At 31.9% G+C, this 20,804-nt stretch overlaps 1 protein-coding gene across 1 annotated transcript; it reads left to right on the top strand.

Moving 5' to 3' along the window:
* The first annotated feature begins 16,809 nt into the window (after nucleotides 1-16,809).
* On the top strand, nucleotides 16,810-18,249 carry LOC124538689. The gene is made up of 4 exons (XM_047115823.1): nucleotides 16,810-16,840; nucleotides 17,690-17,772; nucleotides 17,840-17,975; nucleotides 18,166-18,249. The coding sequence occupies exons 1-4, from the start codon at nucleotides 16,816-16,818 to the stop codon at nucleotides 18,231-18,233; spliced, it is 312 nt and encodes a 103-aa protein (XP_046971779.1). The 5' UTR covers nucleotides 16,810-16,815; the 3' UTR covers nucleotides 18,234-18,249.
* The last annotated feature ends 2,555 nt before the right edge of the window (nucleotides 18,250-20,804 follow it).

Genomic DNA, 20,804 nt, shown 5'->3' with positions numbered 1-20,804 from the left:
TGAACACAGTATTAATGAAACTTCATATTTAATTATAAAAATTAAATTAATTATAAATTAACACGACCACACAATACGAAAGAAGAAGTCCCAATGATTGCTCAATAACAACCCTATTCATAAAACTTCACTGAATTAATGTCATATTCTAGCCATAAAAGCAACCATAAACAACACGTGCCCAACATAATTTAACACCTATACAACCTCACAACGCGTTCATAGCACATTATAAAAAAAAAAAAACAAATTTCCAAATTCAAAACTAATGATAACGCGTCAATATATGCGTGAGCTTTTTATGAGAATGAGATTAGGAGCGATCCTGAAGCTCCGATACTTCCGTGCGCGAGCGCATCGGGACAACGACTATAAAAAGCCTCCGTTGAACCTCTCTTTCTCGCCTGCGTTATTTTCTTTTTTGTCGAAAAACACGCGCCGGAGCCTTAACGAGTCCCGTCGTGTGAGGGACACATCCAATTTCAAAACGATTTTAAATACTTTTGACTCGTCATCCGAAAAAAGTAGCTTTCGTTTTAAATTTAAAAAGAAAATTTCAAAGAACGACTTTATTTTAAGGCATATCGAGCGCGTGCGAGGGAGACGGAGGCATGTCTCTAAGTCGCGATTTTCTGTTGTTTCGGCGTGAAAGAAATGGAATGAGCGGTGTTTTACGAACATTGCTTCAAATTAAAGAGTTCGAAAGGGATGTAAGTAATGTTGTAATTACCGATGGCTTGCGTAAAAGAGATGATAGTATCGTGATTGTGAATAATGACAGTTATTGATACTTTAGTTAAGTGCGTTGGTTTGAAGTGCGCGACGATTTGCGCAGAGGCATGTGCAATGAATCTTGATACGAATTCTCAAGTTAATTAGTTTTTAATGAGTGGTCGTTCTGTCGAGCTTGTTTTTATAAACAACTTTTTATTTACTAAACTTCGTTGTATATAACAGGTGTTATCTTTCGATACATATTGTTTATAAATAAAGTCGTAGACACATTTTAGAACTTTGTTTGACTATAATTATTAATAAAGTAATTGTATATTGTACTTGAGTTTAAAATTAAAAGGCTTGCTATTTTTTTAAGACATAATATAATATAAGTTTTAAACGATGTTATCGGAATTGATAAATTAGGATTTTAATCTATATCTGAATTTTATTTGTATTCCTACTTTATTATTTTGATAAGAAAAATAAACTCTTAAATGAATCAAACATTCCGTTAACCCTTACATTTGAAGTGATTTTTTTATATTCCAGACTTAATTCCAGAAAAAAAAGAAAACATATGTGAATATACTCTCATATCTCTTGGTTGTTCATTACAAATGATATTAGTTTTAATAATAAAGAATTGAAATAAAAGATTACAGGCCATAAATGTAAGCAATAACTTTAAAGGATGTTGTAAAAAATATTTTCAAGTTGATAAAGAGCGCATCGCCTGCGGGCGGCTGCCGCGTTACCCGCGATCAACGTAATCTGACCAGACGTGGTATCACATCAATCTTTACATAAAATAAATAAAACAACCTGCGGACTAATACAATGTTTGACTGTAAAGACTCAAAAGTGAATTATACTGCGGTGAGATCTCAGAATAATACTGTAATATATCATTTAGAAATGTCGTTTTAACGTCGTCGCGATTTTTTTCTTTCTAATTTTAAAGTTTTCATCACTATTCGGATATTTGATAGGTAAGTAATGATCCTTTGTCCCACGATATAAGAAAATGTTAGTCAATTCTAAAAGCATTTCGATTGAAATGCTGACGTCAAATCCTATCACAAACTATAACATAAGCCACGTTAAACCTTGCAAATTCATATGTTTTGTGGCTGTTTAGAAATATAAAACTATATTTTAGGCGATTTTTATTTAATTTATTAAAATGAAATCACTAATTTTTAATATTTAATTTATTATAAATTTTATATTTTTGACGGATACTTAGGAGTTAGAACCAATTTGTCGAGAAAAACTTTGTAGGTATATATATAATAGCATAGGGCTTACAGAGTAGAAAATTATTCTTTTGCATCTCCTCTCTTTGAGGAGAAGGATTGAAGTGTTACAAAACAACACAACAACAGCCTGTAAATTCCCACTGCTGGGCTAAAGGCCTCCTCTCCCTTTGAGGAGAAGGTTTGGAACATATTCCACCACGCTGTTCCAATGCGGGTTGGTGGAATGCACATGTGGCAGAATTTCTATGAAATTTGTCACATGCAGGTTTCGTCACGATGTTTTCCTTCACCGCTGAGCACGAGATGAATTATAAAGACAAATTAAGCACATGAAACAGCGGTGCTTGCCTGGGTTTGAACCCGCAATCATCGGTTAAGATGCACGCGTTCTAACCACTGGGCCATCTCGGCTCTGTTACATCTTTCATGATTATCTGAAAAGTGAAATTTTATTAATATCAAGTCACTAAATTGAGTAATAATTTTGTTACTAATATATACATTTTAAACTAGACGTATTTGGTTATATTTATAAAACCAAATAACAACAACATAAAAAACTAAATAGTACAATTCGCATACTTCCCGCCGGATCAGTTGGATGAAATTTTAGATTTAAAATTCAATTACATTATTTTATTGACATAACACAAATAGATAGACTGCCTTGTAGGTCTAGTAGCTATTACATAAGGGTGCAGATTCCGAGGTTTTAAGTTATTAAATTTACCAGTCAAAAAAATGTCAGTTAAATACGGAGTCTGAAAGTTGTAAGTGTACACTCCCGTACCTCGGAGAGCACGTAAGATATCCATGTAATGCCTCTGAACCCTTTTCAGTTGTGTCGGTTTTGCTAGGAAATCTGGATTGCAACTGTCTTTGCACACACATTTGTGCAATATAAAATGTCCTGCATAGATCGCATAACATGTGGTGTTCAGTGCATGTGTGTAATATTTAAAATAATTCGTTCAAACTTGATCATTTTTTTCGCTTATCACTACAAAACAAAGTCACTTTCTCTGTCCCTATATCCCTATGTACGCTTAAATTAAACTACGTTTTTTAACAGGTAGTGTGATTCAAGAGGAAGTTTTTTATATATAAAGAAACATCGATAATTTTAGAAGCTTCTACTGTGATGTTATTTCATTGTGAAACCGGGCTGGTCGCTAGTTATCTTTATAGGTATTAATAAGTAGCCTTTAATTCGGAAGAGTCTGTATAATGTCCTACTACTTAGATAAGGCCTCTTCTTTCGAAGTGTTTGATGTACGTTAGAACAAACAATTGCTATGCTAATTGATGGACTTGTTACTTATTATTTCTGATGACTCTGTGCTTAATTTGTGTTTATAATTCCTCTCGTGCTCGGCGGTGAAGGAAAACATTGTGAGGAAACCTGCATGTGCATTCCACCAACCTGTATTGGAACAGCGTAGTGGAATATGTTCCAAACCCTCTCCCTAATTGAAGACGAGACCCTAGCCCAGCAGTGGGTAATTTACAGGCTGTTACTTTACTGTGACAGTAATGCTACTGATATTCAAATTGTGAAAGTAAATTCCGTATTTTGTCTACTTTCAATGTTAAAAACTAGTTACAAAAAATGTCGAAGGCGACAGTCTAAATCAGCGCGAGATAAGTCGTGAGTTACAGTTTCCTGATTTATAATTTATAAAAACCTTTGTAAAATTGACTGTTTGAACTTTTAAGAATGATACATATAAACGGACTTTATATACATTCCAAATAGTATTAATTAATTAAGTTTATATATTGTCATACGAAAATTTAATGTAAATTTAATATATATATGATGTTAATAATTACACTCCTATTTTGGGTAGTTGTATAAAATGTATTAGCTTCCGCTCCAAAAACGGTCTCGTTGACTTTATATGTTTAACAACAAAATTTAAAAATATACTTAAAATATAATAACATTTTTTTTTCTTAACTCTTCAAAAAAGGTTTTATTGCTTGAGAGTGAACTGTGCTTAAATGAATGACGTTAGGTCAAATTGTAATCGATCAAGAAGAAATAAAGAAGAAAATACAAAAGGTGAAAAAAAAATATTATAAATGTACAAGCGATTACTTGATATTTAAATGCTGTATGCAACTAACAATATTATTGTAATGATTTTTTGTAAAATATTCAGAAACAGAGTCGATGTGCATCAGAATAAGTTACCTATCTTTTTATATTCAGTTAATTTAAAAAAAAAAACATAAAATAATATCGCTCAAACGCCTTATCTAGTCATTTAAATAGATTATAAGAAATTTTAAAATGCTGGAAGCTTATTGGCCAGGTATAGAGTTGAACTATTGTATTAATTATTATTAAAAAAACAAAATACCCGACTGCACACTAAAAAAAGATGCTTTGCGTTGACGCAGAATTAACATGTTCCCGTGGGAATTTTGAGAAAAAACGTATCCTATATTAATTACTCCCGTGATTGAAATGAATCTAATGATACCGCATACATATTTTTTTAAAGGGAAATTTAGAAAAAATATTATTATGTCTTTATCCCGTGGGACTTTTAGGATAAAATGTATCCTATGACACTCCCGTAATCAAGACAAATCTAACGATACCTCATACATCAAAATCCATCAAGCCGTTTAGGCTACAGGAGGTCACAAAGGAAAAGACATACATACATACTTACATACACTCGAAAAACATTACCCTCCTTCTTTGGCAGTCGGGTAATAAGCGGATATCCGTGAAGTTGATGTAATTGTGTGAATCATTAAACTAAATCGTGCTAATAAAGAGTTCGAAATATGAATATGATAATTTAAATTATAATTATGATGTTAGTTGTAATGGGCATTTAAATTGAACGAATGATTTTAAAGATTTGAATTGTATGATTAATAACTAATACAAATAATTTACTTCATATAAACAATTTTTAGACAGTCGATTTTTATTTCATATTTATAGTGGATTTTTGTAAATGTTTTGATATTAAAAGTAAACATTAGTTAGTATTGGTTACCCATTTTAAGTATTTTCAAATAAGGAGGTTATTAGATTTTTTATTAATTGATTATATAAAAAATAGGAAGGAAGTTCCGTATCTTGATTCTCAATAAGGTAATATCAAAAAAAGACCGATCTCTGGATGTCTCGACGATTTTCGGCTTTATCAAAGGCGGTCTTGGTGACATCCGGGCGGTGCGGCGGCCGCGGGGCAAGTGACATTAGGTCATTAGCGCACCACTCACGCGCAGGTTAAACTGCGCCACGTGCGCGTGCGCACCCTATTTGATACAGTGTGAGGTTTTAGTGAACAGAATTAATCAAACTGAAAAACGAAGAAGTTTTTATTCTAAGATGGTGTAAATTGAAGGTTTAATTAAAAAAATACTTATGTCATAAATGCAATATATTTTAATGTCTTGAAGTGTTAACGAGGTATAAATGCAGTGTTCATTTAAAATTCTACATCAATGACACTTCTTTTTGCATCTGCCAAGCTTACTCTTCTTTTGGAGTTGAACGTTTTGAAGCTTACTTCCACATCCCTCTCAAACAAGGGTTGGGCACACATTCCTCACGATGTTTACCCTATCGTCGAGCACACTATGAATTATAAACATAAATTAACACGATGAAATTAATTAGTACTCGTCCGGGTTGAACTCGGAATCATCAGTACAGATTCACGTTATTTAGCCAGTGAGTCATCACGACTCTAGTATTAATCCAACAATAATACCAACAATTTAATTAATCGATACGATAACGACCTTAGGCATAATTCGTTTTTAAACTGATCTCATACTTATAAACTATCGGAGCACCCTGTCGCGCCACTCGTCACAATGACGACGTATTTAACAATAACAGCAGGGAGGTCCAAGCAAAGGTGCCGGCGTGACTTTCAGAATCACGTAGTGCACCCCAATGTAAACAATAGACAAAGGACCCGGCGGGTTATTAGGCTAACCGATTCTTATCAAGTCGCTCTATCAAGCTGTACTGGGAATCCTTTTGGGTGAAGAAATTTCGGCTGTTTTTGGCCTAAATACGGTGATACTATCGAGACGGCGTTGTGAAGAAAGATTTTGTTGTGATAATTTTGAATATGCGTTATGCTCACACGAATGAACTGAAAACTTTATTCGACCAGGGAAACATCCTAAATACTCTATTAAACATTTCAGCATAAAAATATTGTCTAAAAATTTAAATAACGTATATTCAAATTTAAATCGACCGCTCGTAATATAAAACTGGTTACTTAAATGAATTATGTATGCATTTTAAAATAATATGATTTAATCAAAGTGTATACGATTAGTGGAGTAGAAAAACCTGCAAATAAAACTTATGTATTGAATGAAGTATGTAATGTAAGTGTTTGTCAATTAAATATTTCAATAATAAATGACAACACATATAAACCAGTTTTGTTAGTATTCGTCAAATTGATTGGTTGTTACAAAGCCCAGACTGGACAGTGGCTAAAACATGATTTGCAGGTTCCCGGGTAAGCACACTGAATGACAATATGATTAATTATTGTTTCTAATGGTCAAAGAAAATATCATGAGAAGCCTGCTTGAGTCGAATATAATTCTTCCACAATTGTGTCCACCAATACACAGTCCCTAGTATACTATAATAACCTCCTCTTTAAAAAGGAGAGAAAGCGTTGGAAAATGTTTCAAAGCTGACAATAATTTCATATTATATTTTAACAGACTTCAATTAACGAGAATGTTTTATATTTGTTGAGCTGATTTTAATTAAAGAATTTATGCATTTAAGTTAATTTTCCCATACATAATATATTTGAGTAAATCGGAATACTCATTGGATTTTCATCATGTAACTCATTTGACACATAGAATTTATTCTAACCACAATAAATGTATGGTTTTGTGCAAGTAATAGTTGTTGTAACATTGTTATCTGGTACAATTATTTGTTATTATATATTTTAAGATATATATGGATGCTGGCGGACGGACAAATAGGTCATCTGTCGGTAAATGGTCTCCTGTACCCATAAATTATATCGTAGGAAGCCATCGCCAATTCAAACTCCGCCAATCTACCACCAAACTTCTGCCTGTAGGTACCTACATTGCATTCGCCCTTTAAATCAGAATACAACAATATGGTATTGCTTTTTAGCTGTATAATGTCTGATGAAAGTGGAGTATCTCCTCACTCTGATATATGTATTACTAAGAGGTTAAAAAACACATAAAGACGAGAACGACGCTGTATACGGTAAGGTCAGCTATTAGATATTAGTTTGTTTGGCGTTCGTTATTTTAAAATATATATAATCATTAAATATAAATTTCCAAATTATTATATTTAAGTCTCTTTTCATTACTACAAAATTATTTTATTGGAATCTATTATTCTTAAATAAACTTCAAATAAATTCATTTATAAGTGAAATGAGAAAAATATTACAACCTTTTTATAGAACAGGACATAAATTGCTGCTATGAGTGAGTTCTAATAGGCTTATTAAAGGGCGAATTGTTTAAGTGTAAATTAATATCAAATTTTGTTAAGTCTAGATAGTTGCCTAACTAAATATTATATTAAATTTCACCTCTGTCCTTGACCCCTAAAATCCACCTGTCCTGAACTGGACCTCGCTCGGGCTAATCAACGAAATCGCCGGGCGGGCTCTGATTTAATGCACCCGCTAATTATGCCTTGTTCAAATTGTACCTTTCTCACGGGCTGAAAGGCCGGTTATACTGTGAATAGTTAACTGCATAACTAATGTTTAACTACCAGATTTGTTATCAATATTTTTAGTATATTAATATGTTTGGATTCTCTTGGATTCTGATGAACTTTTATTCTTTGAATCAGTCAGGTATTGTATACATACCTACACAATTTCAACTGTTCAGCTTAACACAGAATGTAATAAAATGTATAGTTTAAGTATAAGTGTTACTTAAGAAAAAGATATATATTATAGACTTAATTTTTTGAGAAAGATGCAATAAAGTAAGCAGAGCTTTTTCAAAATAGTTTACGATACTTCAACTGAACTAACTGATAATCAAAGAAAAATTGCATATAATTAAACTTAAGATTAACCATAGTTTAGGATCGTGTTTAGACTGTATAAGGATTCACCCGAGTCTTGGTACCTTACTGCATTCGCTATACTTACTCCTGCCCCAACCTGTTACCGGTCAACCTTCGAGATATCCCCATCTCTATCACGCCCACACAGCGAGCAATAGGTCTATCTCACTTCGCGATCTCAGGTCAGACAGGCATTACCGTAATGGTACTTAAACACATATTTAAGTAAAGCTATTTTTTTGCGCAAAAAAGTAACTATGTGTATGATCTTGCTTCGTTATAATTAACTAGATATTGTTTGCGACTTTGTACGCACTTTTATTTTTAAAAAGTCTTTGTTTTACGTTCGGCACTATTATATTATATGCGTTTATAAGTGTATCATTTTTGTTGTAAATATTTCTACTACTAGAGGAAATAGAGTAAGTGGGGGAAAGATCGAATATACGAAAAGATGGTATCGATCGAGTTTGCAGCTAATTCGATCAATTTATATATATTGTTATCCAGTTCATTGTTGGTTTTATTACCTTTTATTACTAGGAGAACATAGTCAATAAAAGGTGTAGAAACTAGTTGAAATTGGCTGGAAACCCTACTGTATTATAAAATAATTTAGAATGACGATGATATTATGACACTTATATAAAAGACGGTTTTTTGTTCCTGAGAAGATACATAGACAATCGCTGTATAAAGGGAAATGTTTTATCACTGACACATCATTTGTCTCTTATTTAAACTTTAAATATATTATTCACAATTCGTGACAGCTGCGTACATTTTACTTTTCTTTTTTGTTAGTAGCTTTAAGTATAATCAATTCCATTAAAACATTTATTCAATACCTGATCGATTTCAGTAACGGCGGTAGGTATTGAGTGAACTTCGCAAAACATATTATAGGGTGTCCGCAGACCCATTTGCGTTCTCTATGAAATACAAAATACCAATCCAAAACGTTCAGAATTATGCACAAGGTCAAGGGGTTTAAATGCTTTTAGATACATGGGAGTAGGTACAAATACTGTCAATTTCCAAACTCTTAATGATCCATCCAATATATTTTTAAGACTTCTGTGACTTTCTTGACTTTGGAATCTTAACTGACTGAGACAGCAGCCTTTACATATTTTTGATAAAATGTGAAAAGTTGTGTGTATTTTTTTATAATAATAAGTATTGCATTTTTAATTGTATGATTTTAGCTAAATTTGGCTTAGATTTAAGGATGAACATGCCGTTTTTTTACTAATATATAATTAGTTGTTGACAGCGGGTTTGCTACCGAGCTTAATGAAATAAAAAGTATATCCTAAGTCTACCCGTGACCACGAACACTGCAAAGTGCTCGAAACGTCGGGATGTTTTAAAAAAAAAAAAAAAAATAATTAATATACGCGATTCATCCGTTATAATTAGTTTTATTTAAATGTGTAATAATCGCGAAAATTTAAGACAACATTAGTATATCCTAAGTTCAGTTTCCAGATTATTTAAATGCAAAGATACAGATCGATTCGTTGCTGCGACGATATACATTTCCTATACTATATTAAAATAAAATATATAAAATATATAAAATAATTGCAATTAGTTGCGTAAAATATTTTTAATGTATAATCATAATCTTTCATCAGCTTCTGTTTGGGCATCCAGCCATGTCCTCAACATGTACAAAAACTGAAAAAAAAATTAATAAATGTTAGAAGATCTCTTTATCCATCATACGATACACTCGTATATGGTCGGATGTCCGATAAAACCGAATCACATCCGAATTAAGAACGGTATTACGAATCAATATTTATTTCTTATGTGAATCTCAATCTTTCTACAAATTTATTAACTTGGAACATCCTATGACTTAATATATTCGTCAATTTGACATGTCGATTTACATGCACTTGCTTTCTCGGGTTGAACTGACGCGAGAATACAGCGACGAATAGCGTCGATTGGCGCGATAGCGAGCTATTTCGATCGCTTGTGTAAATCGGCAGTAATCTGTTCTATTGTATTTGCAGATGTTACATCTAAGTTGTGTCGTACTATATCAGTATCAAGTTTTGTACGCGTAAGAGATAAGACGGCCACGTGAAATTTAACTGATTGCGGATTCAAACTTGGGCAAGCAAAATTGAAATTGTAAGTGCTCAATTTGTGTTTATAATTTATCTGGTACTCGGCTTTGAAGGTAAACATCGTGAAGAAACCTGTAATTGTTGGTAATTCTGGTTCAATACAACGAGACGAGATAAGCTACAAATCGAAAGATTCATGACGCGACGACTTTATCTAGCAATGTGATTTATAGATATTATAGAATCTTTGGGTGCCCATGAAATTGTGGACCGCAAGTTCATGTGTTTTGGTATATATTTACTTTCATGTATAAATAATTTGCATTTAGGCGGCCTTAAGTGTAGTTTCAAATAAAGGGTGTGGTAATTTTCGTAAATTCGTAAAATTCTGATTGGTTGTAATTATGGCTCTATAGCCAGCCAGAAGAGACTGATTCCTGTTAATGAAAACGGACTCAACATCTGTAGCAACCACACAGTAAATAATATGACATGTCTTATCTATTGAAGTTATATGTTATAAGCCTCTGAAAATAACAAAAATATAGGTATATAGTCGAGCTGTATCAATGTATGATGCGGAGGAATGAGGATTTCTCTGATGTGTCGAATATAACGTGATTCCTAAACACACTGTAGCTTCAGTTACTTTAAGATCGTTACTGTTAAATACTGTAACAATATACCTACCGATTACAATACAATATAGGTATATACTATTATATACCTATATTTCTATAATCAAGAGCATGTCTACAGCTTTCTACTTTTAATATCGACTATCGTCACTAGCCTTTTAACAAATACGTTAGTTGTGTCTTACAACAATGGCAATTTCGATAATATAAATTATGTCAAACAGTTTTTGAGTTATGAAGGGGTCAGAAGTGGTCCCAAATGGTTCGTGTAAAATTACGCACGGTGCTACTCGCCAGTTGTGTTACCTGAACTTGGCTGACACGCTACCGCGTGTCTAGATTTTACGCATTTTTAGAATATAATACAGTTCACGAGAGCACAAACGTGTGAAATAAATTGTTGGTTCTTCGGGGCAATCTCAGGATGGGTGGATCTGGGAACGTGCTCCGTGTGCCTTAAGGTAAATACGGTTATGGTTATAGACTGTTACATCTTAGGTCCTTTATATACGTACTTTGATTGGTGTCGCACGCAAACTCCAATAAGTCACAGAGATCCAAAAAGGTTCGTTTCTCATCACCCATTTTGCCGCATATCGGAATTGTATCGTGTATGCAGGTGTCTGCTAGGCTGCAAAACTGGTCTATTTTGTTCTGAAAGCGAAAACATTTTAAGTAAAATCCCGATGACAGTTCGCATCGTATCTCTGTCAGGGGAAGCGAGTTTTTTATTCATTTGTAACAAACGTATTGGCTATTGTTTGTTTTTAAAATTATTTGTGTTTGTTTAATTCATAATTATTAATGAAAAGTAAAAAAAATGATCGGCATCTAAATTATCTGACAACATTATAAACAAATCTATTTTTCTAAATATGTAATGATTATATTATACAGTATTTTTGATTGATAAATTTTCATTGATAAATAATATTTAAGAAATTTAAATACTTGGCTTATGTTTTGCATAACTGTACTCTTTATTTAAGTTTTGTTAAATTTCAGTTTAAATACATGAAAGCTATTAAAATATAAATGGATAGTGGAATGTCCCACCAATAATTTTTTTTTACTGACCGAAACAAACATTGAACCTAGAATCTCTGAATGTACAGCCTCATAAATGACCTTTTAGCGAATGCGCCGTCTCTATGTATTATTTTTGTTAATTTGTATGTGTTCCATAAAGTTGTATGTACAGTATAAATTTTAGACATTTATTTAATTTTAAATTAACACATGATACTCACGACGTTCACGAGACTTAAGTCTCGCACAAGACATTCGTAGATAATGCGGAAATAACGAGCACCATGAAATAAAAATAAAAAAACATGATAAATATGCCATTTTAATAACTGATTACTGAAATAATAATAAATTTAATTTATATGCGCATCAAAGATTTAATATGTTTTTTAATGATGCTACTGTTTGTCAAAGTAAAAAATATCAGACGATTACTATAAAATTATTAAGTATATATTTAATATATTAGTATATATTTAATACATCAAATTTTCCGATTGCATATTAGGATTGGAATTTAAGTTGCGTAAAGTTATTTGCTGCGCATGAGTTAGATGTTTTAGAGATAAACGTGATTATAGATGACTTACGTGAATTTGATAATCATCTTATTATATTTTTCCTAATTAACTTGTCAATATCATGGCGATTATTAGTTTCGATGCTTTATTAGAAGCGTGAAATATTGACCATCAAAATGAGTTTTAATTACAATAATAAACGAGTTATCGAAAACAAAATTATTTATTATAGATTAACGACTGGTAATTAAAGGTTTAATTTGTTCATAGTGTGTCAGTGTTGTCATAATTATTCGAATCATAAATATATCAAAGTAATTTGAATATTAATAACCTTTATATGACTTCATTGAGTAAGATACTATTAATAGAAATAAGGTCAAATAGAGTTCTCATTCTTATATGTACATACATATATGGAGAAGGCTTCTTACATCTGACAATAGAATTTGCGATGTTAAAACACGCTCATATATAGGTACGGTAGGTAAAGGTAGGATAGCCATTAGTTAATGACGTAATACAGGAAGGTTTATAAGTAGATCACCTGTTTGTTTGTCAAAAATCAATATATATTCAAGATCTATTCCAGCATTTCAATTACAAATATATATATAAATAGGTATATATCATATATCAATCAAATAAAGTTAAATCTTCTATTGAATATATCTAACAAGTCAACGAGTACTAAATCCACCATTTTTATGAATTAATATTTGAATAATTAATTAAAATCTATCAACGTTATAATATTTAAAGATATATTGTCTTCGATTTGTCTTTATAGTAGTTTTATAATAGGTCCCTACCTATATTGATCTATAGACTTTTCCAATGGAAGTCAATCGATCAATCAATCAAAATAAACTTTATTCAAGTAGTCTTTTACAAGCACTTTTGAATCGTCATTTTACAATTAAGTGAAGCTACCACCGCTTCGGAAAGTAGATTCTACCGAAAAGAACCGGCAAGAAACTTAGTAGTTCCTCTTTTTTAACATTTAAAAAATACAAAGTCATGTTAATTAAATACAATTATTTATATATTTTAATTTATATATTTATATAATTTGAAGTCAACAGAACTCCACGCTTTTTTATCATCTATAAAATCTTGTATCGAATAATATGCTTTTTCTACCAATGTATTTTTTACAAATGATTTAAATTTACTAAACGGCAAAGTTAAAAATGTCTGCGGAATTTTAGTATAGAAACGGATACCTTGCCCCAAGAAGGATTTATTGACTTTGCGGAGTCGGAAACTTGGCGTTATAAGCTTATCCTTACTCCTAGTGCACATACAATGATTATCAATGATTTTATCAAAGTGATCAATGTTACTGTGGATGTAGGAGAACAATCCTAAGGTTTACGTTTTTACTATTAACTCAGCTATACTGTGCACTACTAAGTTTATGATCAATATTTCTTTGTTTATAATGCTACATTATTTCTCTGAACTACTTATTTCCACTTTAATTGAACTTCCAAAATACCGATTTAACAATTAAGTCGACGTTCGAAACGCCGTTTTTTCGAAAATCATCAAGCTCTCAACCGCGTAAATTTTCTGTCAAACGTTGATTATTTGGCTCGTTTTTCTGTTAAGGTGAGTCGAGGTGGCCCAGTGGTTAGAACGCGTGCATCTTAACCGACGATTGCGGGTTCAAATACAGGCAAGCACCGCTGATTCATGTGATTAATTAGTCTTTATAATTCATCTCGTGCCCAGCGGTGAAGGAAAACATTGTGAGGAAACCTGCATGTGACAAATTTCATAGAAATTCTACCACATGTGTATTCCACCAACCCGCATTGAAACAGCGTTGTGGAATATGTTCCAAACCTTCTCCTCAAAGGGAGAGGAGGCCTTTAGCCCAGCAGTGGGAATTTGCAGGCTGTTGTTGTTGTTGTTGTTGTTTTTCCTGTTATGGTTGAAATAGAATATATATACGTTATCTATAAGCAATAATGTGTTACGAATAATCTTACTGAGGGAGTAGATGCGTAATCGGGAAGATGGCAGCGGACTGGCGCAGTGTTGATAGTCCATAATATACCTGAAATATGGAGTTATGCAAGTATAATACTAGATATTAAATTATTAATTATATAATGCAACCGTTTGAAATGTTTACGATGTTATAAATATGTATTTAAATCCTTTGTGTCAACTAAAACGTAATGATTATGTTTTACTCCGTTCTGGAACCGTTGGAATAGATTTACAAATGCAAATCACTGATTGGATAAGGAAGATTACAGTTTTGTTTTATTGTGAAATTATTTTTCATATTTATTAATTAGTAGAATATTTTAACAGGAAGTCTTGAAATTAGTCAATAGTTTCTTAACGATCTTAAATTTTAAGACAAACAAAGTAAGAGTATGTTAATGTCTTGCTTTTGGGCTAATGGTCCTGATAATTTAAGGAGAAGTTTTGGAGCATACTTCACCACGGTGTTCTATGCGGGCTTACGAATACACATGTGGTAGATGATCAGCTCAGAAAGTTTCATCAAGATGCTTTCCTTCACCTCCGAGCACGAAGTGAATTGTAAAATAAAGCACATGAGAAATCAGTGGTACTTGCCGAGATTTGAACCTGTAATCTCGTTCATTCCACTCATTGAACCGTCTGTATAAATATTATAAACATAGACAATATACTTCTCCATTATTTAAAAATGATTAATTTTAAAATGACTATTCAAACTTATTAAATCTAGATATAGAATTGATATTCACGAAAACATATCAACGGTTGTGAAGAGTTGTTTCGACTTTCAATGTATTTTATTTTATTAATATAAGAATTAACAACAATAAATGCCTAAATATATACTAATATGAACTGAAACTAGATACTTTATAAATCTTGACCGCGTGGAATGGTGGCAAGAATGCTAGCAGCATTTCCCCGTTGAATCGCAATTCCGATCCTCTGGGCAAAAAACGAATCAGCCCTCCTGTCACCAGTGGAGGCAATGAGACGAGGTGTTATACTTTTCTTATTAATTATTTCTTATGTAAGTTAGTGAGGCTGTTATGTACATATGTACTCACAGTAAATAATGATGCTCAACCACATGCCGGTGTAATATTGATCTATTAAATGATAATATCCGATCCACTCAAGCTGTAGTTTAATATGGATTTAAAGCATCAGGTGTAAGAAACCTTTTCAGCGATGGTTTATTCCTTAATTTTTAACTTCTTAGGTTCCTTTGAGCTTTGTAAGTGAAAGCCTTAATAGCATTTCACAAAATCCTCGCGTTATTCATCTAAATAAGAGCTTTAAGGTTATTTTAGCGAAAGGTTCTATAATCTGACAGCGGAGCGGTTGCTACGGTACTCACAAAGATTTTTATTAAACAATTTATGAAACACGAGTTAAGCTTCCCTTGCTTTTACAATATTTTTTGTCTTGTTGAAAATATTAAGCGAGTTATTTTAGTATTAATATCATACTACTGTTCTCTTAGTGGATGAAACTTTAGTTTTTTTCCTTATTTAAAAAATTACCCCTTTAGAAATATATACAACAATAACTTGTAAATTTCCCACTGATGGACTAAAGCCTCCTCTTCCTTTGAGGAGAAGGTTGGCAACATATTCCACCCCGCTGTTCCAATGCGGATTGATGGAATACAGACGTGGCAGAATTTCTATGAAATTAGATAAATGCAGGTTTTCTCACGATGTTTTCCTTCACCCCCGGTTACGAGATAAATGTGCGGTGCTGGCCTGGGTTTGAATGTGCAATCATCGGGTGCCTCATAAAGGCACTCATTTCAACCACTGGGCCATCTCGATATTATATTCTAAAGAAATGTAATTAATTTAAGCAAATAGTTTACATTAAGACGTACACACCTAACTCGCCTACTTACTTTTGTTATATTGGTGTTAGGGCATCGTGCAAAGCTGTACCAGCTGCCACCAACTCATCATATATTCTACCGTGAAACATCTTCATGTTGTTGTGTTTCGGTTAGAAGGTTGGGCCAGATACATAAGGGACATACTATCCTAGTTCCTAAGGCTAATTAATTAGTAATATTTTCATCCCATCACCATCAGAAGATCCATCGGGATGCCCACTGAAATTGTAAGCATTTTAATGAAAATCAAAAGAGTTACATTTTATGTATTAAAAAGATCATTACAATTTATCACGAGAGATTCTCGCTATATGTGGAAGTTTAATAGTAATATACCCATAAATAACATTTGCACGTAGCTAAAGCCATACCAGAATATCGTTGATTCATTGTTTTTTTCATACCAAAGGTGTTTTACTTCTGACTATGATCTCCTAGTGATCCATATAGATTCGACAAGAGCCTATGTTTTGTTTCAATATCCTGTTCTACAGCCATAGTTCACTTTGCTTTGTAAACAATTCCATTGGTTACTAAACTAGATCATAGTTGAACGTTGATTAGAACGCTTGTGTGATATGATATTAAGAAGGCTTTTAGCTAGTAAGTATATCTATAAAAAACATCTCTATATATACATATCTTTGTAATTTTGTTTTTCAATTGATTTAAATCATAGTATCATAATAACTACAAGGTAATATATCTATAATTAGAGATGGGTGGATAAAGCAATCAGAACACTTGAATTTCTATCATAATAAATATTAGAAGAAGAATTTCTATGGTAATTTTGAGCTCGGTGGCAATGGAATATATGAAAGATCTTATGGAAGCCATGTATATGTTAGTTGAAATCCCGCTATTTATGTATAAGCGCTGTCAACCGTTGAGAAGCTCTAGGGAACGAGACCAGTAATGCTTCATATAATTGTGCTTTGTTATCACATAGTAATTAATCTAGTTTATTTACAGGTCAGATAAATATAAGCAAGATATTTGTCTGTATTCATAATAAATGTAATGGACACAGTGTCTTAGAAATGCCTTTATGTAGATATCTCTACATAAAGGCTATTAGACTTAAAATATATTTTTTAATTATATTAGACTATTTCCATCGAGTGAAAATTTTCTCAGTAACCTTCCATCTATTATTATTAATGTAACAACAATATTGAACTGCATAATTGTACGATTTTGTGTAGTTCAATATTATCACCTAGAAAACACTAATTTCACTAGCGGCGATAGGTGGTAGGTGTACGCTACATTTTTTCTGTAAAAGTAATCTATGGGCTATTCCAAACTATAATACATCTTTGTTATAAATTTCGTTCATTTCTGATCAGTCGTTCAAGCGATTGATTGCTTAGCAAACCTATACATTCAAACATTACTATTATTAAATAGGTAAGTATGAGTATTTATAATTGTTGCTTTTTTTCTCAGGTTTAATTATCTTAGAGTATGCTGTAGAGGTTTGGAGCCATGTTGAAATTGAGGCGGAGGATTATTTCTTTCCCTTAGAACCTGTGAGTAACAAGATTTCTTAAATATTTAATAAAAGGATAGTTTATTTATATTCTTTCATAATTACAGGTTATTAATTTCTGTAAGATGGCTGATCAATGTCAACACGATTTCGTGCCAATATGTGGACAGGATTCCTTGGGAATTTCTAGAATGTTCAATGACAACTGTGACCTATACGAATACAATTGCGATGAAAAGAAACGTAAGTTAAAATTACAATATAATTATTTATGTATGTGTTGGACACACACATTTAAACAGATATTCTTTTATAGTCTTTCAAGTTTGATTTTTTCATGTGATGTTGTTTTTATATACATACGCACACATTGAGCTGCAGCCGCAAATAGCCAATCAAAAGCTCTTAACACTTTATATTGTTTTTTTTACAGAATATCGTCACGTTAAAGTCGATGTATGCAAGTACGAAGCAGCTGCAGCTGTAAGAGCGGAGAATTAAGTTGACCATGCGTGACGTCATATATATATTATTATAAGTATATGTGAATGTTTATAAAGTGATTAAATACGTATAAGAACATTTCAATGTGTTCTCATTCACTAATTATAAACTGTTATCATGCCAATATTGCAAAAAAATTTCTTTATATATTTTTATATTAATTTTCTTTATATCTTTATATATTATTATTTCTTTCTTATGGTTGCACCCAAATGGTCCAAAATATACTCATAAAGAAAGTTTTCATAGGTACAGCTGTGATTTAGAGATTGAGATGCTTTATTTAACAAGCATTTTTGAATCATCATTTTAAAGAAATGTAAGGCTAAATTAAACTGCTACTTACGTTAATTTTCCATGTTCGGAATATAGATGCAGCCGAGAAGAACATACGATAATTGTAATCTAAAGTTCTTTTAGTAAAATACGATTATATAAAACGTATTCTATTTAAAAGTCAACAAGTACGGTTTCGATATACTGTGTTACTAATAGATAGACAAATATATACAATTATTGATAAAAATTAAATATGATAAGAGAAATAAATGCTAAAACATTAAAATGGAGAGAAATGTAACACGAAAATCCTATAACAGAGAAACACACATACACACAAGTTAAATATAGATAAATACTTAAATCATCGAAATTCGATGAACATCTACGTGTTACAGTGACTGAACCAACTCGACTCATGTAGTAATAAATATATTCGAACATAATATAACTCCGCGAATAAAAATATTAAACAGAAGCCCTCGTAAATCATTGCCCTCCACAAATGTGCATGTTTGCGCAAACAAATGAACGCAAACGACGCAAAGTAAACTTGCGTATTTGACGTCACAAGTTCAATGTTAGATATTCCTAGAATTATTTGTGGAGACATTTCTGTGTTATACTCTTTCACTATTTCTTTCGAATTGACTTATCAAATTTATTAAATAATCTCTATCGGTGTCGTATGTAAGTTATTATGTGTAAAGGAATTTTAATAAAAAATACTTGTAGCAAATCCATACAACAACAACAACAGCCTGTAAGTTCCCACTGCTGGGCTAATGGCCTCCTCTCCCTTTGAGGAACATATTCCACCACGCTGTTCCAATGCGGGTTGGTGGAATACACACGAGGCAGAATTTCTATGAAATATGTCACATGCAGGTTTCCTCACGATGTTTTCCTTCACCGTTGAGCACGAGATGAATTATAAAGACACATTAAGCACATGAATCAGCGGTTCTTGCCTGGGTTTGAACCCGTAATCATCGGTTAAGATACACGCGTTCTAACCACTGGGCCATCTCGACTAGCAGTCCATACGACAGAATTCGATACAAATACAACAGTTATGTTGGATCAAGGCATGTCAAGACTCTGTTGAGAATCATGCAAGAAGAGGAAAATTAAAAAAAAATATTAAATATATGAATACATATAATATTCCTGGTTATTTATATACTGAATACCTTCTCTGCTGGATGTGTAATTTTATTTAAATAAAATGTTTTATATCTATAAAAAAATCAATAAATTAAACATCGATAAGCCATAATCATAAAATATTACGTTACCATCAATAATGACATATATTTATATATATAAGTACATATGTATATAATAAATCATTTACTCGGACTAATACCTAAATTAACACGAGACGCCAAAATCTTACGCATTATTATGTACTAATAATGTGGTATACATAAGTTCACATCACAATAAATTACGATCCGTCTTCATAAAGATTAAAATAGCGAGACGATTCCATTACACGAACAACAATGATCAATTAATATCGTGGTATAGACCTTAGCGATGAAAACCGCACATTGTTGGCATATCGGATTAATGAGTAATTGCGTTAAAGATGTTATAACTTTCGCAAATTGGTAATTGGTAATGACTATGATTACTTTGATGGTGGATTTAACTATTTTCGGTTTAAAATTTATCCTTCAAATTGGAGGTAAAATGATTCGAGTAAAAGCATATTTAGATTCCTCAATAAGAGAAACATTTTGTTAAAAATAATAAAAAATATTTTTTTTAAAACAAATATTTATATATATTTAGAAATAATATATAGAATAATAAATAATGATATATTTAGAAATAATAACTTTGACTATCTGCCACATTTTATAAAATAAAAATGGTATCATGTCTATTTTCTAAAATGTCGCAAATGCTTGGATTGGTTTTAGACTTTTTCTAGTATTTACAAAAATTTGAAAAATTTGAAATTTCCATATATTGAAATAACGATTAAAGCGGCACAGCAATCGAAAAATATGAAAAAACGCATAGCGAGTTTTTCAGTAGCAACGACGATATGCTCGAATTGACAACATATTTTTTTTGTACCAAATAGTTTCCTTAATATTTAGTTTTATCTTCTCATCCAGTTTTAATACGATTCCCTAATCATAGAACAACAAGACTAGGTTTTTGCAAATCGTTACGGAATAGTGTTAACAATATAAAATAAATATTTCTCGTCATTCTTTTTCTAGTTTACTTTTTAAATTTTTTCGTTAAAAATGGAACTTCAAGCCAGTTGTA

This window comes from Vanessa cardui, chromosome 21, assembly GCF_905220365.1.
Source record: "Vanessa cardui chromosome 21, ilVanCard2.1, whole genome shotgun sequence".
Taxonomy (NCBI): Eukaryota; Metazoa; Arthropoda; class Insecta; order Lepidoptera; family Nymphalidae; genus Vanessa; species Vanessa cardui.
Note: the sequence above shows the minus strand (reverse complement) of the source record. Positions and strands in the feature narration are given on the sequence as shown.